The following is a 25463-nucleotide window of genomic DNA, read 5'->3' on the forward strand; positions in this document are numbered from 1 at the left end:
AGCTGGCGATCCACAGTGTTGAATGCTGCAAAGAGATCCAGGAGAATCAGCAGGGAGTAGTGGCCATTAGATTTAGCTGTTAGTAGATCATTAGAGACTTTAGGGAGTGCAGTTTCAGTAGAGTCTAAAGAGCGGAAACCAGATTGGTAAGGGTCAAGAAGAGAGTTATCTGAGAGATAGCGGATTAGACGGGAGTGGACCAGGCATTCCAGGAGTTTAGAGATAAAGGGAAGATTGGAAACAGGTCTGTAGTTAGCAGCGCAGTTCTGGTCAAGGGATAGTTTTTTAAGTAATAGATGTACAGTACAGACCAAAAGTTTGGACACACCTTCTCATTTAAAGATTTTTCTGTATTTTCATGACTTTGAAAATTGTACATTCACACTGAAGGCATCAAAACTATGAATTAACACATGTGGAATTATATACTTAACAAAAAAGTGTGAAACAACTGAAAATATGTCTTATATTCTAGGTTCTTCAAAGTAGCCACCTTTTGCTTTGATGACTGCATTGCACACTCTTGGCATTCTCTTGATGAGCTTCTAGAGGTAGTCACCGGAAATGGTTTTCACTTCACAGGCGTGCCCTGTCAGGTTTAATAAGTGGGATTTCTTGCCTTATAAATGGGGTTGGGACCATCAGTTGTGTTGTGCAGAAGTCAGGTGGATACACAGCTGATAGTCCTACTGAATAGACTGTTAGAATTTGTATTATGGCAAGAAAAAAGCAGCTAAGTAAAGAAAAACGCGTGGCCATCATTACTTTGAGAAATGAAGGTCAGTCAGTCCCAAAAACTAGGCAAACTATGAAAGTGTCCCCAAGTGCAGTTGCAAAAACCATCAAGCGCTACAAAGAAACTTGCTCACATGAGGACCACCCCAGGAAAGGAAGACCAAGAGTCACCTCTGCTTCTGAGGATAAGTTTATCCGAGTCACCAGCCTCAGAAATCACAGGTTAACAGCAGCTCAGATTAGAAACCAGATCAATGCCACACAGAGTTCTAGCAGCAGACACATCTCTACAACAACTGTTAAGGAGGAGACTTTGTGCAGCCGGCCTTCATGGTAAAATAGCTGCTAGGAAACCACTGCTAAGGACAGGCAACAAGCAGAAGAGACTTGTTTGGGCTAAAGAACACAAGAAATGGACATTAGACCAGTGGAAATCTGTGCTTTGGTCTGATGAGTCCAAATTTGAGATCTTTGGTTCCAACCACCGTGTCTTTGTGCGACGCAGAAAAGGTGAACGGATGGACTCTACATGCTTGGTTCCCACCGTGAAGCATGGAGGAGGAGGTGTGATGGTGTGGGGGTGCTTTGCTGGTGACACTGTTGGGGATTTATTCAAAATTGAAGGCATACTGAACCAGCATGGCTACCACAGCATCTTGCAGCGGCATGCTATTCTATCTGGTTTGCGTTTAGTTGGACCATCATTTATTTTTCAACAGGACAATGACCCCAAACACACCTCCAAGCTGTGTAAGGGCTATCTGACCAAGAAGGAGAGTGATGGGGTGCTACGCCAGATGACCTGGCCTCCACAGTCACCAGACCTGAACCCAATCGAGATGGTTTGGGGTGAGCTGGACCGCAGAGTGAAGGCAAAAGGGCCAACAAGTGCTAAGCATCTCTGGGAACTTCTTCAAGATTGTTGGAAGACCATTTCCGGTGACTACCTCTTGAAGCTCATCAAGAGAATGCCAAGAGTGTGCAAAGCAGTAATCAAAGCAATATGTGGCTACTTTGAAGAACCTAGGATATAAGACATATTTTCAGTTGTTTCACACTTTTTTGTTAAGTATATAATTCCACATGTGTTAATTCATAGTTTTGATGCCTTCAGTGTGAATGTACATTTTTCATGGTCATGAAAATACAGAAAAATCTTTAAATGAGATGGTGTGTCCAAACTTTTGGTCTGTACTGTATGCTGGCGTGTTTAAAAGAGGAGGGGAAAAATACCAGATGAGAGGGAGAGGTTGAATATTTTAGGTAGGTGAGTGGTGACAGCTGGAGAAAGGGACTGAAGAAGATGTGAGGGAATAGGGTCACTGGTGCAGGTGGTAGGGCCAGAAGATACAAGGAGCCTGGTCACTTCTTCCGTGACTGCATCTTGCTCATTTTCTGACTTTGAACCAATGTTGGAGGGAGGAGCATGCATAACATTTGGGGATTGGGAGAAAATTTCCTATCGGATATGGTCAAATTTTTCTTTGAAATAATTGGCCAGATTTTCAGCGCTGAGGTCGGTGGTCGAGGCCTGTGCTGTTTGATTAAGGAGAGAATGAAAAGTGTCATAGAGGTGTTCAGGATTATTGGACAATAAGATGATGAAGTTGTTAAAGTTGGTTTGTTTGGAGAGGTGAAGGGCGGAGTTATATGTTTTAAGCATAAATTCATAATGGATGAAATCTTCGGCCAGGTTAGATTTTCAACACAGCCGTTCAGCGCACCTGGAGCACCGCTAGAGAAAACGTGTTTGCGGCGTGTGCCAGGGTTGTTGCCATCTATGCCGAGTTGTTCTAAGTGTAGGAGGTGCGGCTTCATCCAGGGCGCATTACAATATTTCGTTATAGTGCTTCAGTGCAGGGTCAGGACATGAGAGGGAGGAGATTGGGGCCAATGATGATTGCAACGTTTTCATAAATCTCTGGGTGTTAATGGCGCATATATTTCTATAAGTGTGGAAAGTGGGGGTGTCATGAGTGGGGTTACAGTTCTTGACAGATAATGAAAGAAGGTTGTGGTTAGAGAGCGGAAGAGGAGAGTTAATAAAGTCATGTACTGAGCATAGCCGGGAGAAGATCAGGTCCAGTGTGTTCCCGTCTTCATGTGTAGGAGAATTAGTAAGTTGTGAAAGGCCGAAGTAAAAGGTTAGCGATAAAAGATGAGCGAAAGATGGGGAAAGGGGATCGCCAATTGGGATGTTAAAGTCCCCCACGATGAGAGTGGGGATGTCACAAGATAGAAAATTTGGAAGCCAAGTGGAAAAGTGATCCAGAAACTGATGGGAGGTGCCCGGAGGGTGATACATACATGCCAGTCACAGGGAGAAAGGCCGGTAGAGTCTGACAGTCTGGACCTCAAAAAGAAGGGAAGATAAGGGAGGGGTACTGGGGGGAAAAAGTGCATTTTGTTGAAAGGAGCAGACCAACACCTCCGCCTGATCTGTTGTTAGTTCTCGGGGTATGAGAGAAGTGTAGGCCACCATATGAGAGAGAGCAGCAGCGGCGGTGGTATCCGACTACTGGATCCATGTTTCAGTGAGAACAAGAAGGTTAAGGGAATTGAGAGGAAAAAGTCATGGATGTAGGAGAGTTTATTACATGCTGACTGCACATTTCAAAGGGCACAATTGAAAGAGACAGAAGGCATGCAAGGAATATTAATGAGGTTAGCAGGGTTTCTGAATGTAGCAGGGAAAGGGTTCTACTAAGTACTCAAGATGCAGCTCATGAAGGGATGGAATCATTCTTGGATGGCAGGAGTCATTAAATGTGCAATTTTGTGGTGAATTTAGAGAAACCACATGTTATATTAGTTGTGTTGAGCTTTTTATATTGTTCTTGTTTCATTAGTTTATTGCAAACAGCAAAACGGGTTTGGAAATAAAAGGAATTTGGAAAGGAAGTTGAATAATTTTTATTGCAACTATATGTATAATAATTACTTTTATATTTGGCAGCACTTTACAATGCACAGGGTACTTGTACAAATAAGACTTTTCCATAGAATAAGCTTGGTTATTATTCAAGGCAGCTCATAAAATGGTAGAGACAGAATCTAAAAATAAAAAACAGAAAATCCCATTGTATGATTTTTGCATAATTAATTTGCATTTTATTGCATGATATAAGTATTTGATCACCCACCAACTAGAAAGAATTCTGCTGTTTTTTCTTTAAGAAGCCCTCCTACACTGCATTCATAACCTGTATTAATTACACCTACATTTCCCACATTCTGAACATGAAAAAGGCTTCTTCCCTGTGTGGGCTTTCTGGTGGCTATCAAGATACTCTTTCCGAATAAAACATTTCCCACATTCTGAACATGAAAAAGGCTTCTCCCCGGTGTGGGTTCTCTGATGTTTGAGAAGATTTGATTTGTCTGTAAAACATTTCCCACATTCTGAACATGAAAAAGGCTTCTCCCCTGTGTGGGTTTTCTGGTGGTTATTAAGATGCGCTTTCCGCATAAAACATTTCCCACATTCTGAACATGAATATGGCTTCTCCCCTGTGTGAGTTTTCACATGCTCAATAAGATTTGATCTCTGATAAAAACATTTCCCACATTCTGAACATGAAAAAGGCTTCTCCTCTGTGTGGGTTCTCTGGTGTCGATCAAGATCCGCTTTCCGAATAAAACATTTCCCACATTCTGAACATAAAAAAGGCTTCTCCCCTGTGTGGGTTTTCTGGTGGTTATCAAGGTGCTCTTTCCGAATAAAACATTTCCCACATTCTGAACATGAAAAAGGCTCCTTCCCTGTGTGGGTTTTCTGGTGGTTATCAAGATACTCTTTCCGAATAAAACATTTCCCACATTCTGAACATGAAAAAGGCTTCTCCCTGGTGTGGGTTCTCTGATGTTTGAGAAGATTTGATTTGTCTGTAAAACATTTCCCACATTCTGAACATGAAAAAGGCTTCTCCCTGGTGTGGGTTCTCTGATGTTTGAGAAGATTTGATTTGTCTGTAAAACATTTCCCACATTCTGAACATGAATATGGCTTCTCCCCTGTGTGAATTCTCTGATGTATAACAAGATCTGATTTACGATTAAAATGTTTACAACATTCTGAACATGATAATGGCTTCACCCCTGAGTGAGCTCTCCGCTCCTTAGCTCCCTTTCTGTGCTCAACATTCTGTAATGAATCAGAAGATAGGACCACTTGACCATAAAATAGATCTTTTCTGTGAAGGGCTGATGTTATATCTGAAGCAATGGCATGCTCTTCATATGTATCTGGTGTGATACCATGATCATCTGCTTTCAAATCTGAGGATATCATATGTCTTTCTGAGTTCATGGTAAAGGCATCTGCCAAGAATAAAACAAACATATTTGTAATAATGTAACTGTATATTTATATTGTTAATGTTATATTTATTAGGATTTCTATATGAAATAGCAAAATTCAGTTATTAACCAACTAAAAGTGTGATGCCAAAATAGATCTCAATCTATCGATAGAGCAAGATACTGATATTAAGACACTACACAGTTTTTCAGCAGTTTTCTGATTTCAGTGTTGATCCTTAAATGCACTTTAGCAGAGCAGGGCAGCGTGGTGGAGCAGGGCAGCGCGGTGGAGCAGGGCAGCGCGATGGAGCAGGGCAGCACGGTGGGGCAGGGCAGCGCGGTGGAGCAGGGCAGCGCGGTGGAGCAGTATGGTAATGAACAGTAAAGCCCTGACATTAAACCAGATGCAAGCCTGAATTTATTAATTTATGTGCAATGACAATCTAAAATTATGTCATTCAGTCGAGGCGGAGTAGGAATTTTGTTACACAGCCACCATCTGCCTTTAGCAGTAGTGGCTGAGTGGCATTTAAATAGTTAGGTACACATTGCTTCCCCCCATGAGTTATTATTGCAGCTGTGGGTCTGGTAAAGTCCCCCGTGGCTGCCATGTTGGTCCCCAGTGGCTCCCAATGCGCGGACTGTGTACAGAAGACACTGACTGTATGACTGTATGATGTCAGCCAGGTGCGTTTCATTCTGAAATTCTGCGGCGTTTTAGAGAAATTCATACTTTAATAGACTAGTCGGACAGGCGGGTTCCCGGCGGCTTCTCTCTGCCCGCTGTCTTAGATTGACAGGCCTCTGCCTACGTGATCTATTACTTGTATATGGGGAATTATTTTTGCATAACGAGCTGTGGTTTTTAATGGTGTTTTTTTTTGTGTTTTGGTCACTTTTTGATTTTTTTTTTTATTATGCAGAATAAGTAAAAGCTGCAATTCAGACAGTTTCTCTTTTTTTTTTTAATTCTGTTCATCGTGCTACATAAATATTGAAATAGTTTTATACATACAACTTGTTATGAAAATGGTGATACCAAATATGCCAGGTTTGTTTTTCTTCTTTCAAATTAAGCTATTTTTTTATTGGCAGCATTGGCCATTTGGGGATTTTTTTCTTGCATTGTTTAACACTTTTTTTAGACTTTATTTACAGAATAATATAATTAATTATTGAGATAATACAGTGCGGAACCACAAAATTTCACCCAGCATTTCAATTTTTGTTCTCAGATTTTTCATTATAAAGTCTTACTGATAACAGGATTATGACCGCACCCTGAGAGAGGGGATCCGCCCTTCAAGGACAGGAAACCTACAGGCTTAAAAGGTTGGCACCTCTCCTCCGCATCAGTTGGATTACAGCGCGTGATAGGACCTCCATTGGTTGTTGCCAAAACACAAATCTTACCCGCACCACAAATCACAACTAAAACGGTGAACTTATAACACTAGTGAAAGAAGTGCTCACACACACGTGACAGGAGGGATTATAAGGGTGCTGTCATGGGTTCCGAAAAAAATCATAAGACTCACCCATGACGGCACCATGACAGAATTATAGAGAAAATTAAGAATTTAGGGAGGGACCACAGCCTGGAGCACCCTTCTTTCAAAGGTGAGGCCATGCCATCAAATGAAGATTGGCTACTTGTGGATGGTGAATTAGCCCCAGAGAGGAGATTTGGAATCTGCGGGAGGACCCACGAGTCAGTGACAGACATTGTCCTCAACCATGAAAAGCCCCTGACATGATGGTAGTCTTCATAGGAGTCTTCTTACTGCCAACTCAACTGCAAGTAATTCCTTCAAGTTTGAGGAACAAAAAACTCTCTTGTCCCCGTCCAAAAGCCCTGGTTTACTACGTCTACTACGGAGCCCACCTGGACAGATTAGTGACACTCAGCCACCAAAGAAGGGACTGCATTGACATTGGGGATAGCATCAACCTTCCTTCCAGGTGTCCTCTAAAGGAAATGTAATTTCTTAACACATCCTACTGCAAGGCTCTAGTATGGAACTGGGCTCACAAGACTGCCGGAAGGCACAAAGTTAGAAACCTAGAAGGGACATAGCGCTTCTAAGGGACAGGATGGGGAATTTCAGGGCCCTTAACATCTGGCCTCGGATCTTTTCTTTTTTATCGCCTGGGAAATGATACTTCTGCACCTCTGAGTCCAGCAGTAGCCCCAAATATTACTGTATTTTTAGGGGCTCTATCTTTGACTTTTTAAGGTTCAATAGCCAACCTAAACATTCTTAGGTGGATATCACTTCCTGTAACTGACTAGTGCAATGCCAGGTCGAATTGCCTACAACCAGAAAATTATACAAATACAGGATAATCAATACATTCTTCTCCCGGAGACGGGCCATCACCTCTTCTGGGAAGAGTAACTTTATTGCAGATTTTACATATTCCATTTTGAATGAAAGGATTCTCAGGAATTTAATAAAGCCCTTCAAATGTATTATCATCCTGAAAGAGCAGTTTGGTTTCTTGATTAGAAAGAGAGGGGATTAAAATCCCTTCCCTCTTTCTGACACTGAAACTTCTAATAGGACAGCCTTCTGCACCAGCTGAGACTTTGGCCTCTGGGCCCGTTGCCCTGCTGACAAAGACCTAGAGGGAATTACCACGAATCTTCCATGCGGGATTGAGCGGAACTCCATTTCTAGACCGGATTTTATCAGGCCGAGAATCCAACTGTTTCCCGATATTTTTTCCCAGGCCGGGAAGAAGGACGAAAGTCTCCCCCCACCTGGGCTGGAAATCACTGACTTTTTTGGAATCCTGGGAAGAGGTTCCGAACATGAAGCTGCTACCTTTTCTTCTTTGATCTTTCCATTTGTCTTGATCTGTGGAGGTCTTCCTTCAATTCAACCTTCTTTTCCGGAAGGATCGCTTGCAGGCTGGGATGGACAAGTTAGGATATCCCTTTTTAGCATTGCAAGCCTTTTCCAAAGCTGGGCCAAACAGGTGTTCCCCCTCACACGGAATGGCACACAGTCTCATTCTAGCCTGGAGTTTCCCTGGCCAACATTTTAACCATAAGTGTTTGAAATGTCTGCTGACCTTGCCGCTAAACAAACTTGAATCAGCCGAAGCGAAGATAGAAAAGCTGCAGCCCCTCGCATAAGTGGGACAGTGGCCAAGATATTGTGTCTTGACATAGTCTTGACATTGTGTCTTTTAACTGGGTTTCCAGATGATCCAACCAGATGATTAAGGATCTGGCTGTACATGTAACAGCCATTGTTGGCTCTAGAGCACCAGTCAACATCTCCAATGTACATCTAAGCCGCCTTTACTATGGCCGCATCCAGTTTTGGGGCTTTGTCCCTGTTTGACAAGGAAGGCTCATCCAAGGGATATTGTCACGGGTGTGTCGCCACGAAGATCGTCACGATTACACAGCCTGACTTCTCGCAGCTGAGTTTTTGGTGTTTTGTGTTTTTCGGCAGTGAGAGAGTTAACTCTCTCTCTCTGTGCTAGACGAGGTCCAGCCTCGCCCAGCTGCAATCAATGCTGCAGTAGTGGGACTCCTTCAAATGCCTGCCGGTCTGTTAGGGTAGTGTCGGTGAAAGCATTTCATACAGACAAACAGAGCGGATCGTGGTATTTTGGAGTTCTGAGCTAAGTGTATTTGGTGTGGTTTTTCCCTTCCTCGCTTTATCATTTATCTCCTTTCCCGTTGGTGTTCCCTCTGTTGTTGTGGTGTAGTTTTTGTATACAAGGTGGTTTTTGGTTTAACCCTTGTACTGTCTCGTTCATCTAAGTACTGAGTGTTGGCATATTATTTCCTGTTCCCTATTGTTGTGATCGGGGTCCTTCTCAGGACCTCCTGTACGCAGAGACAGCGTGACATTTTCACCGACCCACTAAGATGCTCTCCAGCTACCATGGATCCAGTAGCCGGTCTAGCTCGGCAGTTGCAGAGTTTGTCCATGGAGCTAGCGGACGTTAGGTCCAAGGTTTTGTATCCCCAGGAGCAAGCAGGACCAGAACCTAAAGTAGCTCTCCCTGACAGGTTCACTGGGGGGCGGGACAAGTTTTTTGTTTTCCGGGAGGCATGCAAGTTGTACTTTCGGCTGCGGCCTCGGTCATCGGGGAGTGAAGAACAAACGGTGGGAATTGTCATCTCGCTCCTACAAGGGACCCACAATCTTGGGCATTCTCTCTTCCCCCGGGCTCCCCGGCTCTCCAGTCAGTGGATAGGTTTTTTGCAGCTCTGGGTCTCGTATATGATGACCCGGATCGGATCTCCCTTGCTGAATCTAAGTTACGTAGGATCCAGCAGGGAGATCGTCCGACGGAGGAATTCTGTTCGGAGTTCCGTAGGTGGGCCACGGACACCCAGTGGAATGACCCGGCTCTTAGGAGCCAGTTTTGTCAAGGTTTATCCGACAAATTAAAGGATGTTTTGGCACAGTATGACCCTCCCGCGTCACTGGAAGCCGTTATGGCCCTTGCTATTCGCATTGACAGACGGCTTCGGGAGAGGTGCGGGGTAACTCCACCCTCTGTGATGACTCCACCTTCTACAGGTGTTCCTTATATGGAGGGTTCCCTGGTCAGTCCAGAGGAGCCTATGCAATTAGGAGGGACATCATTTCGGGGGAGGGGACCGGTGGTGCGCCATAAGACAGGAAGGTGTTTCTTCTGCGGGAGAAAGGGACATTTTATTGGGGAGTGTCCATCCCATCCCTTGCAGAGTGAAGAGTCGTCGGAAAACTGTTGATCCCAGGTTGTGTGGTGGACGGCAATCTGGGAGTAGGTATTTCGTCCCTAGGTTCATCTCAGTTTCTCGTACCGGCGGAGGTGGTGGTGGGTACGAGAACTGAGAGGATATCTGTTCTTCTGGATAGTGGTGCCGGGGCTAATCTGGTGGACGCTCGGTTTGCCCGGGTTCAAGGTATGCGATTGAGTGAATTGGCTAAACCCATCCCCATATTCTCGATTGATGCCAGGCCCCTCGGTCAGGGAAGTTTTTTGCAATCTGTGCATAACGTAAAACTTCAAGTGGGGGCTATACATAAAGAACTGTTGTCTTGCTACGTATTGGAGGGTCTTTCCACTCCTATAGTGTTGGGCCTTCCTTGGTTAATTATGCATAACCCGGTTATTAATTGGCAATCCAGAGAGATAAGCCAATGGAGTAAATTCTGTAATAAAAACTGCATGAATACGGTCATCGGTGCGGTTACTCCTAGGGTCTTACCTCCATTTCTGGCGGACTTTGAGGATGTACTCTCGGAGAAAGGGTGTCAGGAACTACCTCCTCATCGCGAGTATGACTGTTCTGTAAAACTGCTCCCTGAGGCCAAGTTACCTAAAGCTAGGTTGTATAACCTTTCTGGTCCTGAGAGGCAGGCCATGAAGGATTATATTTCTGAAAGTCTGGCTAAGGGGCATATTAGACCTTCATCTTCCCCGGTGGCCGCGGGGTTCTTCTTTGTGAAGAAGAAAGATGGAGGCCTACGCCCTTGCCTGGATTTCGGTGAACTTAATCGGATTACGGTCCGAGATCCGTATTCGCTCCCACTTATTCCCGATCTCTTTAATCAGATCGTGGGCGCCAAATGGTTCTCTAAGTTGGATCTCGGGGGGCGTACAATCTGATTAGGATGAAGGAGGGGGATGAGTGGAAGACGGCGTTTAACACTCCGGAGGGGCATTATGAGAACCTTGTCATGCCATTCGGTCTGACTAATGCCCCGGCGGTGTTCCAACACTTTGTTAATGACATTTTTCGCCGCCTGGTGGGACAGTTTGTTGTCATATATCTGGATGATATCTTAATTTACTCGCCGGATCTGGTGTCTCATCAGGAGCACGTTAGGCAGGTGTTACAGATCTTGCGGGATAATAAACTGTATGCCAAATGGGAAAAGTGTGTGTTCGCCGTACAGGAACTCCAGGCTTCCTGGTTTCAGCGTCCGGTTTTCGTATGGACCCTGGGAAAGTGCGGGCAGTTCTTGAGTGGGATCTGCCATAGAATCTTAAGGCACTACAACGTTTCCTGGGGTTTGCTAATTATTACCGGAAGTTCATTCGTAATTTCTCGTCCATGGTTAAACCTCTCATAGACATGACAAAAAAGGGGACGGATTTTTCTAGGTGGTCTGACAAGGCTTGTCAAGCTTTCTCCTCCTTGAAAAAAGTTTTGCCTCGGCACCCATAATCATTCAACCTGATGCGTCACAGCCATTCATTGTAGAGGTAGACACTTCCGAGGTAGGGGTGGGAGCAGTATTGTCACAAGGTTCGTCCCCTGGTAAGTGGCATCCGTGCGCCTTTTTCTCTAAAAAATTGTCGTCCGCTGAGAGGAATTACGATGTCGGCAATAGGGAACTCTTGGCCATTAAGCTAGCTTTTGAGGAGTGGTGCCATTTTTTGGAGGGGGCAGTCCATCCGGTCACCGTCATCACCGATCACAAGAACCTGCTATATCTGGAGTCCGCAAAACGTCTGAATCCCAGACAAGCCAGGTGGTCGTTGTTTTTTACCAGGTTTAATTTTGTCGTTACATATCGTCCTGGGTCAAAAAATGTGAAGGCGGATGCCTTATCTCGTAGTTTCCCTGGGGCCGGGAATACGGATGACCCGGTTCCTATCCTTCAAGAGGGGGTGGTGGTGTCGGTAGTATGCTCTGAGCTTGAGGAGGAGGTATTGGAGGCTCAGGGGGACGCCCCTGTTGGACCTCCAGGGAGACTGTTTGTTCCAGATCAGTTACGACAAAAGGTGATCGAGGCACACCATAACTCAGCTTTGGCAGGACACCCAGGGAGTAAAGCAACTGTGGATCTACTCTCGCGTCGGTTTTGGTGGTCTAACTTACATATAGAGGTGGTAAATTTTGTTGCGTCCTGTGGGGTTTGTGCGCGCTCTAAGACCCCACATACCCGTCCGTCTGGGGCCATCTTACCTTTGAAGATCCCGGAGCGTCCTTGGACTCATCTGTCTATGGACTTTATTACGGACCTCCTGCCGTCTTCGGGTAAAACGGTCATTCTCGTTGTAGTAGACAGGTTCAGCAAGATGGCACATTTTATCGCTCTTCCTGCTCTTCCAAATGCTAAAACTCTTGCGCAGGTGTTCATTGGGGAGATTGTGAGGCTTCACGGGGTACCCTCCGATGTGGTGTCGGATCGGGGGTCTCAGTTTGTGTCCAAGTTCTGGAAGGCATTTTGTACTCGGCGGGGGATGCATTTATCGTTCTCATCGGCTTTTCATCCTCAGACCAATGGTAGACGGAACGTCTGAACCAGAGTTTGGAGACATATCTCCAGTGTTTTGTGTCAGAGAACCAGGAGGACTGGGCTTCTTTCTTACCTCTGGCAGAGTTTGCTCTTAATAATAGGCGGAGCGAGTCCACTGGTAAGTCCCCGTTTTTTGGGGCATATGGTTTTCACCCCCAGTTTTGTACTTTCAGTAGGGGGGCTCTTCGGGGGTTCCTGAGGAGGAACGATTTTCCTCATCACTCACTTCAGTATGGAGAGGGGTGCTGAAGAATCTGAATACTATGGGGAACCGATACAAACGTATGGCTGATAGGAGGAGAGTGTCTGGTCCGGACCTAAGTGTGAACGATCGGGTATGGTTGTCTACCAGGTATATAAAACTTAAGGTTTCCTCCTGGAAACTGGGTCCCAGGTTCATCGGGCCATACAGGATCAGTTCTATAATTAATCCAGTGGCATTCCATCTTGACCTCCCCCCTACGTTTAAAATTCACAATGTGTTCCACAGATCGTTGCTTAAGAGGTATGTGGCGCCGGTGATACCGTCACCTTTACCTCCCCCTCCAGTGGTGGTCAATGGTAACTTGGAGTTCCAGGTATCAAAGGTCATCGATTCACGCTTTAATCGCCGGTCCCTTCAGTACCTGGTTCATTGGAAGGGGTATGGTCCTGAGGAGAGGATGTGGGTTCCTGCGTCGGATATTAACGCAGACCGATTAGTTCGGGCCTTCCACACGACTCACCCGGATAAACCTGGCCCTGAGGGTCCGGAGGCCCCTCGTAGAAGGGGGGGTACTGTCACGGGTGTGTCGCCACGAAGATCATCACGATTACACAGCCTGACTTCTCGCAGCTGAGTTTTTGGTGTTTTGTGTTTTTCGGCAGTGAGGGAGTTAACTCTCTCTCTCTGTGCTAGACGAGGTCCAGCCTTGCCCAGCTGCAATCAATGCTGCAGTAGTGGGACTCCTTCAAATGCCTGCCGGTCTGTTAGGGAAGTGTCGGTGAAAGCATTTCATACAGACAAACAGAGCGGATCGTGGTATTTTGGAGTTCTGAGCAAAGTGTATTTGGTGTGGTTTTTCCCTTCCTCGCTTTATCATTTATCTCCTTTCCCGTTGGTGTTCCCTCTGTTGTTGTGGTGTAGTTTTTGTATGCAAGGTGGTTTTTGTTTTAACCCTTGTACTGTCTCGTTCGTCTAAGTACTGAGTGTTGGCATATTATTTCCTGTTCCCTATTGTTGTGATCGGGGTCCTTCTCAGGACTAGATTACTGAGGTGCAGGGATCCTCAGGAGGTAGGGGTTACGCTGGCGGCCTGGACCTCTGTACCTTTAACAGTACCTCCAGGTAGAGGGATTAGTCAGGGCCCCAGCTTAGGGTCAGTTTAGGCCCCAGACCTCCTGTACGCAGAGACAGCGTGACAGATATCTCCTCTTAATTGATGGGGAAAGGGAGCCTCTCTTTTCCATTCCCTCTAAATTATTTTTTAATTCATAGGAAATGACCTATGCTTTTTTTGTTCCAAGCCTCCAAATATAATGTCCTGAACTGATTTCTCGAGTTTGGACTCGACTATCCCCATTGTGGTCCAAACTGCCTTTACGAGTTTGTCCATCTCATCTATAGGAAAACAAAGACGGCCAGCATTACCGTCTGAGGAGGATTCGTCATCATTATTTGAAAAGCTAGACACATGCAACCCCGGGACCACTGGCTAGCCCTTTTACTCTTCTTACCTCTATGAACCTCTTCCTGGGAAAGGGATTTAAGGGACTTCCGCCATGATAATTGATCTTAAATCGGTGGCAGAGTTAGTGGTCTCCTCCGCTACTGTCTGCTCTATACAATACTGGCAAAGTTTTTTTTTGGTTGGAGTCAGGCAATAGATTTCTGCAAAGTGCACACTCCTTGTGCTTAGACTTTGCTGTACACTTCTTTCCCTGGCAATAACTGACAAAAAAGGGAAAGGCTACATCACTGAGTGAGCTTTCACAAAGATCACTTACCAGTGTGAGGCAATCATATAGTACGAGATTTAGAGGGGAACCCACCTCAGCCAAAAGACCATCTTTAGAGGCCGAACACGCGTCTACTTTCCTGGAGCTCCTCTGTCTGGATTCGCCACTGCCTGCAGACCTCTGTCTCTCACAGACACTGCCACCAAAACTACTGCTACGGGGTCGACGCTGCTTCTTATCAGGCTGCTGCTGCTCAGTGATATCCGTTATTCTGGAGGGAACAATGAGCAAGGAAGCACCGATCCATGCTCCTGCCGTCATTTAGATGCCGGAGAAACGCTATTCCCCACCTCTCCAGACCCTTCCGGAACCCCCGGTTCCCACACACTTCCGGTCAAGCGGCTCACGCTTCATCCAGGCATGCCCCAGTTGTGCAATCTGGTCATGCCCTGGCCGCTGCTAAAATGCTGTTCAGGCGCATCCTGGCATCGAACATGCCTTCTTCGCATCAGAGAGGCGCGCCTTCAGACCGGAAAACGCCAGCTGGCGTGAATTCCAAGGAAGCAATGCACATGCAGCTGCCCTGTATCTCGCTTCCAGGCACGTGCCAACACCCGATGAGCCACGCTATCCTCGCCCAGGATGCTGCTCACCTGCGCCCGCACACAACCGTGAAAGTCCTCCTGGACCCACTGTGGTGCTTCTAGGGACCCTGGACTGGCCAAGGCAGGGAAAATACCGCTGCCTGAACCGTCCGTCTGGGCCTGGGAAATGATCTTCCGGTACAAAGGTTCACTCCTCAAGGACAGGAAAACAACTGATCTGTGGGAGAGGTGCTGCCCTTTTAAGCCTGTGGGTATCCTGTCCTTGAAGGACGAATCCCCTCTTGTGGTGCTGTCATGGGTGATCGATAAAATTCATTTTATATAATTCATCAATTATATTTTATTTTACATAATGCATCTGTGGCGCCCCTGCGGGTTCAGTCGCCACAGGGGTACTGCATCTCACCCAGAGGTGTGGTATCTCACGCTCAGGTAAGGAAGGAGTACTGCCCAGGACCCTAACACCTCCATCCAACACTACACTACTCCAGACCGGCAGGAGGTGCATGATGCGTCGCTTCCTGCTGAGCCCTGTCCGTGGCTGGAGTGGGGGGAACCAAAGTGAGGGGGAACCATGTAGTGGGTGTAGGTGGAGGAAGAAGTTCAGGGGAGCACTTGTTAGGGATAGTATATAGAGAGAAACCATCTTGAAGAGATCAGGTCAGTCAGAGGAGGACAGTGAGAGGAGCAGGAGCTCTGTAGAAGCTCTGCTCTGGAGGAGGGCCTAGCCAGAGAAGCACAAGGCTGGAGAGAGAGAGAGAGGAGCAGGAAAGGAATGTGGAATGGACCCCAGGGGTACGGGTAGTGCTGGAGGCCACCCGTACGCCCGAATCTGCCAGGAGGTGGAGGGGTCAGGTCGCACAGAGAGGACCGGTCCCTAAACTAGCAGAGTTCTTTAAGCCTCAACTAGGAAACCGGAGGCTGCAGTATTTCAGGTACTGTAGCCACAAGCCACATCTAATCACCAGAAAGGTGGCCATAGAGGACCCAGGGGACAGAGAAGACATCGCCCGGCAAGGTCCACGGCCACTGGCCTGAGACACTGGGTGTGAGGTGCAGGGAGACGGCCAGAGGGAACACACAGAAGGGGGTCCCGTTACGTACTCCGGAGAGACCTGGGAGCTTGCTGAACCCCTCCCTGAGTAAGCACAGAACGCCGTGGGAAGTTACTTTAGTACTGGTAACTGGAAGTCTAAGAAACCGTGAGTAAACCCTGAGGACTGCACCTTACTGTCTCTGTGATCATTATCTGCGCCATCCTCTGCACTACACCATAACAGCAACATCTACACTGCCCTGGAGCTAAGCTCTACCTGTGGAGAGCTGAACCAACTCTGCTGCATTACCAACACCTCCAGAGGACCTGCTCCGCAGCGGCAGCTCCCTTTAGCCGCATACCACAGGTGGCGTCACAAACTGTATCTAAGAACTATAAATCCCCTGTAAATATTCCCTGTAAATATTCCCCTTTTGATTAACCGCCCTGGGTCACGGACCGGGTCACCGCCACTGTGACATCTCCCCTAGCAACGACCGGCCCGGCACCGTGTACCCCACGGCCCAGGGGGCACGTCACATCTAGTAGTGCGGGCCTAGGTAAAATAGGAGGCAGGTCAGTGAAGGCACAGTGAGCTGCCATAAGAGCATACAGATGAATATGTAAGCAGCGCACCAGATAGAGCGCCTCTTACAGGCCGCCCCGAAGCATATCATTATCTCCAAACTGAAAGTAAAGATTACACAAGAACCACAAGATTTCATCAACCAAGGTATCGTATTAACCAGTGTAATGTCACCCACCAGACAGTGTATGTATTTTACTGAGCACAATCCTGCTGACAGGTGCGCTTTAAGTTGACCAACTCATTCCAGATATTTTTGACCTGCAGCACTTGCCACAAGAACAGTATCCATGTCGGTGTAACATAAAAGTCATTTAAGTGGCAGTATTCTTTAACCCCTTTACCCCCGAAGGCTGTTTGCACGTTAATGACAGGCAAATTTTTACAGTTCTGACCCAGTGTCACTTTATGAGGTAATAACTCTGGGACTCTTCAGCGAATCCCACTGATACCAAGACTGTTTTTTCATGACATATTGTACTTCATGATAATGGCAACATTTATTCGATATCACTTGCGTTTATTTGTGAAAAAAAAATCTGAAAATTTGTCAGAAAATTTTGAAAATTTCGCAATTTTCTAAATTTGAATTTTCATGCCCTTAAATCAGAGAAATATTTTACACAAAATAGTTAATAAATAATATTTACCACATGTCTACTTTACATCAGCACAATTTTGGAACCAAATTTTTTTTTTTGTTAGGAAGTTATAAGGGTTAATAGTTGACCAGCGATTTCTCATTTTTCCAACAAAATTTACAAAACCATTTTTTTTTTAGGGACCACATCACATTTGAAGTGATTTTGAGGGGCCTTTATGACAGAAAATACCTAAAAGTGACACCATTCTAAAAACTGTTCCCCTCAAGGTGCTCAAAACCACATTCAAAAAGTTTATTAACCCTTCAGGTGCTTCACAGGAATTTTTGGAATGTGGAAGAAAACAATGAACATTTAACTTTTTTTACACAAAAATGTTAATTTAGACCCAAATTTATTTATTTTCGCAAGGGTTGACTGGAAAAAATTGACCGCAAAATTTGTTGTGCAATTTTTCCTGAGCACGCCGATACCACATATGTGGGGGAAATCCACTGTTTGGGCGCACTGCAGTTTTAAGAAGGGAAGATGCGCCATTTGACTTCTTGAATGTAAAATTTGCTTAAATAATTATCAGATGCCATGTCGCGTTTGGAGAGTCCCTGAAGTGCCGAAACAGTGGAAACTGCCCACAACGGACCCTATTTTCAAAACTAGACCCCTCAAGGAACCTCTCTAGATGTGTGCTGAGCACTCTGAACCCCCAGGTGCTTCACAGAAGTTTATAACGTAGAGCCATGAAAATAAAAAAAAAATAACTTTTTCCGCAAAAATTATCTTTTAGCCCCAATTTTTTTATTTTCACAGGGGTAAGAGGAGAAAATTGACCCCCAAAACTGTTATGCAATTTCTTCTGAGTACGCAGATACCACATATATGGGGAAAGTACACTGGGCGCACGGCATGGTTCAGAAGGAGAGGAGCACTGTGTGACTTTTTGAACTCAAAATTAGAATCATAGAATCATAGAATGGTAGAGTTGGAAGGGACCTCCTGGGTCATCTGGTCCAACCCCCTGCTCAAAGCAGGATTCACTAGATCATCTCAGACAGATGTCTGTCCAGCCTCTGTTTGAAGACGTCCATTGAAGGGGAACTCACCACCTCTCGTGGCAGCCTGTTCCACTCATTAATCACCCTAACTGTCAAAAAGTTTTTTCTAATATCTAATCTGTGTCTCCTCCCATTTAATTTCATCCCATTGCTTCTAGTCTTTCCTTGTGCAAATGAGAATAAAGATGATCCTTCTACAATGTGACAGCCCTTGACATATTTGTATACAGCTATTAAGTCTCCTCTCAGTCTTCTTTTTTGCAAGCTAAACATTCCCAAATCCTGCAACCGTTCCTCATAGGACATGGTTTGCAGACCAGTCACCATTCTGGTCGCTCTTCTCTGAACTTGCTCCAGTTTGTCTATGTCTTTTTTAAAATGTGGTGCCCAAAACTGTACACAGTATTCCAGATGAGGTCTGACCAAAGAGGAGTAAAGACCGATAATGACTTCACGTGATCTAGACTGTATGCTTCTGTTAATACATCCCAGAATTGTATTTGCCTTTTTTGCTGCTGCATCACACTGTTGACTCATGTTCAGTCTATGATCTATTAGTATACCTAAGTCTTTTTCACATGTACTGTTGCTTAGCTCTATTCCTCCCATTCTGTATATGCTTTTTTCATTTTTATTGCCCAGATGTAGTACTTTGCATTTTTCCCTGTTAAAAACCATTCTGTTGGTTGCTGCCCACTGCTCCAGTTTGTTTAGGTCTTTTTGAATCCTCTCTCTCTCTTCTCTAGTATTAGCTATCCCTCCTAGCTTTGTGTCATCAGCAAATTTAATCAGCTTACCCTCAATTCCTTCATCTAAATCATTGATAAAGATGTTGAACAATACAGGTCCCAGGACGGAGCCCTGTGGTACCCCACTTGAGACATTCATCCAGCTGGATGTGAAGCCATTTACAACCACCCTTTGAGTCCGATCACTAAGCCAGTTATGAATCCACCTAACAGTTGCCTGGTCCATTGCATACTTGGTCATTTTTTCAATAAGGATGGTGTGAGATACTTTGTCAAATGCTTTGCTGAAGTCAAGATATACTATATCTACAGCATTTCCCTGATCCACCCAGTCAGTGATTCTGTCATAGAAGGAAATTAAGTTAGTCTGACATGACTTGTTAGTTACAAACCCATGCTGACTCTGGTTAATCACTTCATTCTTATCCATGTACTTACATACATGTTGTTTAATAATTTGTTCAAAGATCTTTCCTGGTATAGAAGTCAGACTCACCGGCCTATAGTTCCCTGGGTCCACCTTCTTCCCCTTTTTGAAGATAGGAACAACATTTGCTCTTCTCCAGTCTTCTGGGACTTCTCCTGTTCTCCAAGAATTTTCAAAGATTATGGAGAGTGGTTCTAAAATTTCTTCTACGATCTCCTTCAGTACTCTGGGGTGTAATTCATCTGGACCTGGAGACTTGAACTCATTTATGTTAGCTAAATATTCCCTCACAATCTTTCTGTTTACAGATAACTTGGATTCCTCTATTCCTTTAAAAGGACAGTGAAGATCAGTTGATGTTACATTTTCTTTCTGAGAGAAAACAGATGCAAAATACGAATTAAAAAGTTTGGCCTTCTCAACATCCTCTCTTACCATTTCTCCATTTTCATCCTGTAAAAATCCTATAGCATCTTTGACTTTTCTTTTACTTTTGACATACCCCCAAAATCCTTTTTTATTGCTTTTGACATCTCTTGCAAGCCTTAATTCATTGTCAGCTTTAGCTAACCTGATACGTGCCCTGCAGGATCTGCAGACTGCATTATAATCTTCTTTAGATATGCCTCCCTCTTTCCATTTAATAAACATTTCTTTCTTTCTTTGTAGCATGTGTTTAAGTTCTGTGTTCATCCATCCTGGTTTCCTTAAATGCTTACCATTCTTCCTACTTTTCGGGATTGTTAACGATTGTGCTTTGAGAATCTCATTTTTAAAAATTTCCCATCCTTCCTGGACATTGGAAGTTGGCTAGAATCAAGAGGGGACGCCATGTAGTGTTTGGGGAACCCCTGATGCGCCTATATAGTGGAAACCCCCCAAGTGACCCCAATTTGAAAACTAGACCTCTTAAGGATTTTATCAAGGGGTATGGTGAACATTTTGAGCCCAGAGGTACGACACAGAATTTGATAACATTAGGTCATCATATTGAATAAGTTGTCATTAGTCTTGAGTGCAAGTGCTCGCTACTTGAGTTTGCATCGGGTACTCGGGTATGCACCATGTATCGCGGGTGCTCGAGTAACATGTGCAAGGCCCCGCATGTTTCACGGTTGTTGTTAAGACACCCAAAAAAACATGTGGGGATCGCTCGTGCATGGCAGGCAATCCCCGCAAGTTTTTTTTGGCCGCGAAGCATATGGGGCAGAAACTCGAGCATGTCACCAGAGCACCCGCTTTACTCGGTGTATACTCGAGCACCCGATGAAAACTCAAGTAGCGAGCACTTGTGCTCAACACTAGTCATCATTTTTTTCTTTATTTTTAAAAAAATCATAACCCCAACACAACCCTACCCAACCCTAACACAACCCTAACCCTAAGCCTAGCACAGTCCAAGCACAACCCTAACCATAACACAAACCTAACCCTAGCACAACCCTAACCCAACCCTAACCCTAGCACAACCCTAACCCTAGCACAACCCTAACCCTAGCACAACCCTAACCCTAGCACAACCCTAACCCTAGCACAACCCTAACCCTAGCACAACCCTAAACCTAGCACAACCTTAACCCTAGCACAACCCTAACTCTAGAGTTTATTTTTTTCACCGTTCCTCGTGCGGTATAAGTGATTAGACAACTTTATTCTTCAGGTCGGTGTGATTACAGCGATACCAGATTCATATCGAGTTTCTATATTTGGCAGCTGTCACACCCTAAAGGGCAGAAAAATATTTTTTCCATATTTCGGCTGAAGAGTCATGTAAGGGCTTGTTTTTTTGCGGCACAAGTTGACGCTTTTCTTGGTTCCGTTTTCGGGCACATGACATTTTCTGATCACTTTCTATTCTGATTTTTGGGAGGCAGAATAAACAAAAACCAACAATTCAGGAATTGCTTTTTGTTTTTTTGTTTTTTTTATGCCATTCCGCGTGTGGTAAAATTTATTCTTCGGGTTAGTACGTTTACAGCGGTACCACATTTATATTGTTTTTTATGGTTTGGGGCTTTTATACAATAAAAACTATTTTATAGAAAAAAATATTTTTTGTATCGCTTTATTCTGAGGGCTATAACTTTTATTTTTCGGCTGATGGAGCTGTATGGCGGCTTGTTTTTTGCAGGACAAGATGACGTTTTCAGCGGTACTATTTTTAATAACATTCGTCTTTTTTATCGCGTTTTATTTCATTTTTTGTTTGGCGGTATGATGATGAAGCATCATTTTTTTCTTCGTTTTTTATTTTTTTACCGTGTTCACTATAAGGGTTAACTAGTGGGACCGTTTTATAGGTCAGGTCGTTCCGGATGTGGCGATACCAAATGTGTGTACTTTTAATGTGGTGGTTTTTTTATAATAATATTTATTTATGAGTGCAGTATATTTTTATTTTTTCATTATTTTTATTTTTTTTTTATATATTTTTACAATTTTTAATTTTATTTTTCCCCACTTTCTGGCACTTTTTTAATTACTTTTACCCTTTGTCCCACTATGGGACTTTCACTTTTTGCAGCCTGATCACTTGCATAGCATAGAGATGCAGGAGCATCTCTGTGCTATGCAGGCTGTCAGTCCTGCACTGGCACAAGTTAGTTAGAACGTGCACTGAGAACGATCTAACTAACTTGCTGATGCCTGGTGACCCGGATGTCGTCATGACGACATCAGGTCATCATGGCAACTACCAGACCCAGCAGACACAGCGCGGGATCCCGGATACAAGGTAAGAGGGGTTACGTCCCCTTGCTCCCGGAATGCTGCAATCGACTTCGATCGCAGCATTTTGGGGATTAATGTGCCACTGTGGGATCGCTCCTGGCACATATTACCGGGTGTTAGCCAAAAGGCCCAGGGCACAGGGACGTACTATTACTGACATTGTCAGTAAGGGGTTAATAAACAATTAATAGAGAGATTACAAATCCGGACAGGACACAGATTATTACATGTAATACATTTTTTTTTAATCTGAGACATCTCTGCATTTCGTGGTTACTACTCACCTGGGCAGTCATATGTAGGAATCTCCTCTTTACACCACTCATCACCCCTCACATATGTCTCTGTAGTATTAATATGGGTCAGATCTTCACCCTGAAACAAATATTGTAAAAGTCACAGACAGATGATGGAGAAGTCCCATCTATGATCAGCTCTAATCCTGCCATCTCCACCGTTCTCATTACACAAGTATAAAACATATAATACTGGTGGATAAAACAAGACTGAACACAAGACCTTCACAGCCGTCTACACATCATAGGGGAGATCTCATGACACCTTCTCTCCATCTACCTGATGATCCTGAGGAACATTGGGGTCTTCTTGTTTACAGTCCTGTGGAAGAAGAGGACGGGGACATCTCTCTGGTGTTGTCCTCTTACTGGATAGATCTGGAGGAAACACATACAAGGACTGAATTCATTCTTTACATACAGATAATTATAGGCCGTGTGTATTTAGTCCTGTCTATTACCTGGTGATGTGAGGGGCTGGGGAACCTCCATCATGATGTCCTTGTACAGATCTTTGTGTCCTTCTAAATACTCCCACTCCTCCATGGAGAAATAGACAGCGACATCCTGACATCTTATAGGAACCTGACACATACAATGATACCGTCATCCCCCCGATCCCTTCATAGCGTTACTGTACAAAGTCACAGCATTCCCAGCAGTGTCACCTCTCCAGTCAGCAGCTCAATCATCTTGTAGGTGAGTTCTAGGATCTTCTGCTCATTGATGTCCTCATGTATCAGGGGAAGGGGTGGAGGCCCCGTGATTGGGCTCAGGGGTCTTCCCCATCCCTCAGACACAGGGTCCTGACAGCGCTCACTAGAGGTCTTCTTCACTACTGTGTAATCCTGGTTATGGAGAGACACATTAATAAATCTCACTACAGACATTTCCAGAGTCCTCACCTCTCCAGTTCTGTCCATCTGTTATTCCCATAGATAAGAATGATGTAATGTGACGTCATCAGAATCTCTCACCTCTCCAGTAAGCCAGAAGAGGATCTCTAGGGTGAGGTGGAATATCCTCTCGGCCATCTTCTTCTTCTCCTTCTCCTTCTCCATCCACTAAGGTTTAAGGTAAATTTTCTAGAAGATGGAAGATAATGATGAGAACGACTGAATCTACAGGATCCTAAATGGAAGGAAGATGGCTGCTCGGTGCGCACAGGAGCTGTGATGAGGTCACAGGAGGGGAGGAGTCAGGGGTCACATGATCAGGGGCCTCAGTGGATGCAGGACTCTGCTGTGCTGGTTGTCATGGTGCTGGATGAGCTGAAGTTTATGTGTGGGGTCAGGAGGGGTTTACAGTGTGGATGTAGCAGAGCCGCGTGTGTACGAGGTGTACGGAGCAGAGCCGCGCGTGTACAAGGTGTACGGAGCAGAGCCGTGTGTGTACGAGGTGTACGGAGCAGAGCCGTGTGTGTACGGAGCAGAGCCGCGTGTGTACGAGGTGTACGGAGCAGAGCCGTGTGTGTACGAGGTGTACGGAGCGGAGCCGCGTGTGTACGAGGTGTACGGAGCAGAGCCGTGTGTGTACGAGGTGTACGGAGCAGAGCCGTGTGTGTACGGAGCAGAGCCGCGTGTGTACGAGGTGTACGGAGCAGAGCCGTGTGTGTACGAGGTGTACGGAGCGGAGCCGCGCGTGTACGAGGTGTACGGAGCAGAGCCGTGTGTGTACGAGGTGTACGGAGCAGAGCCGTGTGTGTACGAGGTGTGCGGAGTGGAGCCGTGTGTGTACGAGGTGTACGGAGCAGAGCCGTGTGTGTACGAGGTGTGCGGAGCGGAGCCGTGTGTGTACGAGGTGTACGGAGCAGAGCCGTGTGTGTACGAGGTGTACGGAGCAGAGCCGTGTGTGTACGAGGTGTGCGGAGCGGAGCCGTGTGTGTACGAGGTGTACGGAGCAGAGCCGTGTGTGTACGAGGTGTACGGAGCAGAGCCGTGTGTGTACGAGGTGTACGGAGCGGAGCCGCGTGTGTACGAGGTGTACGGAGAGGAGTATCCCGAGTTATCTATCTGCACCATCTGAATAGAGCGAGTTCTGTGTCACTAAGATGAATGATGATGGGAGTGTATGTGCATGAAGGAAGCTGTCAGTTTCTATGCACCTTCACTTACCTCACTATGGCTGTATACATGTGTGTATGTATTTCAGCCATTAACTCCTTGTTCGGTCTAAGATGATGTAAGGTGGCTTTCGGACACACAGTTGATGGGAGGTATATATCACAGAGGTGGTTGTCCTAGACCAGGGGTCTCAAACTCAGCTGGGCATATGGGCCGCACATGGAAAAACATTTAATTTGGGGGGCCGCATTATTTGCATGACAAAGTGACATTTTTAGTGATACCATTTTATTTTCTATACACCTTTTGAACTGGTCCTCATCTTGCAGACATGGTCTCCCCTCCAGGTCCCCCATATTGCAGACATGGTCTCCCCTCCAGGTCCGCCATATTGCAGACATGGTCTCCCCTCCAGGTCCCCCATATTGCAGACATGGTCCCCCATCCAGGTCCCCATCCAGCAGACATGGTCTCCCATCCAGGTCCTCCATATTGCCGACATGGTCCCCCATATTGCAGACATGGTCCCCCATCCAGGTCCCCCATATTGCAGACGTGGCCTTCATATTGCAGACATGGTCCCCCATCCAGGTCCCCCATCCAACAGACATGGTCTTCCATCCAGGTCCTCCATATTGCAGACATGGTCCCCCATATTGCCGACATGGTCCCCCATATTGCAGACATGGTCCCCCATCCAGGTCCCCCTTATTGCAGACATGGCCTTCATATTGCAGACATGGTCCCCATATTGCAGACATGGTCTCCCATCCAGGTCCCCCATATCGCAGACATGGCCTTCATATTGCAGACATGGTCCCCCATCCAGGTCCCCCCATATTGCAGACATGATCCCCCATCCAGGTACCCCATATTGCAGACATGGTCCCCCATATTACAGACATGGTCCCCCATCCTGGTCCTTATGTTGCAGACATGTCCCCCATACAGGTCCCCATGTTGCAGACATGTCCCCCATCCAGGTGTCCCCCCCATACTGCGCACAGGGCCGCCCCCCCCCATACTGCGCACAGGGTCCCCGTCCCCCCATATTGCACTCAGGGTCCCCCTCCCCCC

The 25463-nt window shown here is 45.7% G+C and overlaps 1 protein-coding gene across 1 annotated transcript; it reads right to left on the reverse strand.

Moving 5' to 3' along the window:
• Positions 1-1934: 1934 nt before the first annotated feature.
• Positions 1935-23500, reverse strand: LOC141224334 (uncharacterized). The gene is made up of 6 exons (XM_073666917.1): positions 23301-23500; positions 22992-23171; positions 22785-22908; positions 22604-22701; positions 22312-22402; positions 1935-5055 (listed from the first exon to the last, which is right to left on the reverse strand). The coding sequence occupies exons 1-6, from the start codon at positions 23382-23384 to the stop codon at positions 3944-3946; spliced, it is 1689 nt and encodes a 562-aa protein (XP_073523018.1). The 5' UTR covers positions 23385-23500; the 3' UTR covers positions 1935-3943.
• Positions 23501-25463: the final 1963 nt, after the last annotated feature.

Source organism: Phyllobates terribilis, unplaced genomic scaffold, assembly GCF_046119375.1.
Source record: "Phyllobates terribilis strain yellow unplaced genomic scaffold, ASM4611937v1 Scaffold_391__1_contigs__length_1789467, whole genome shotgun sequence".
In the NCBI taxonomy this organism is placed as follows: Eukaryota; Metazoa; Chordata; class Amphibia; order Anura; family Dendrobatidae; genus Phyllobates; species Phyllobates terribilis.

Bases quoted from the DNA above. Each gene is read 5' to 3' on its own strand.
- LOC141224334 (XM_073666917.1), bottom strand. From the start codon at position 23,384: ATGGAGAAGGAGAAGGAGAAGAAGAAGATGGCCGAGAGGATATTCCAC. The intron at 23,172-23,300 runs GTGAGAGATTCT...CTCCATAACCAG, and splicing joins TCTTCTGGCTTACTGGAGAG to GATTACACAGTAGTGAAGAA. The intron at 22,702-22,784 runs GTAATAGACAGG...TGTTTCCTCCAG, and splicing joins CCAGCCCCTCACATCACCAG to ATCTATCCAGTAAGAGGACA.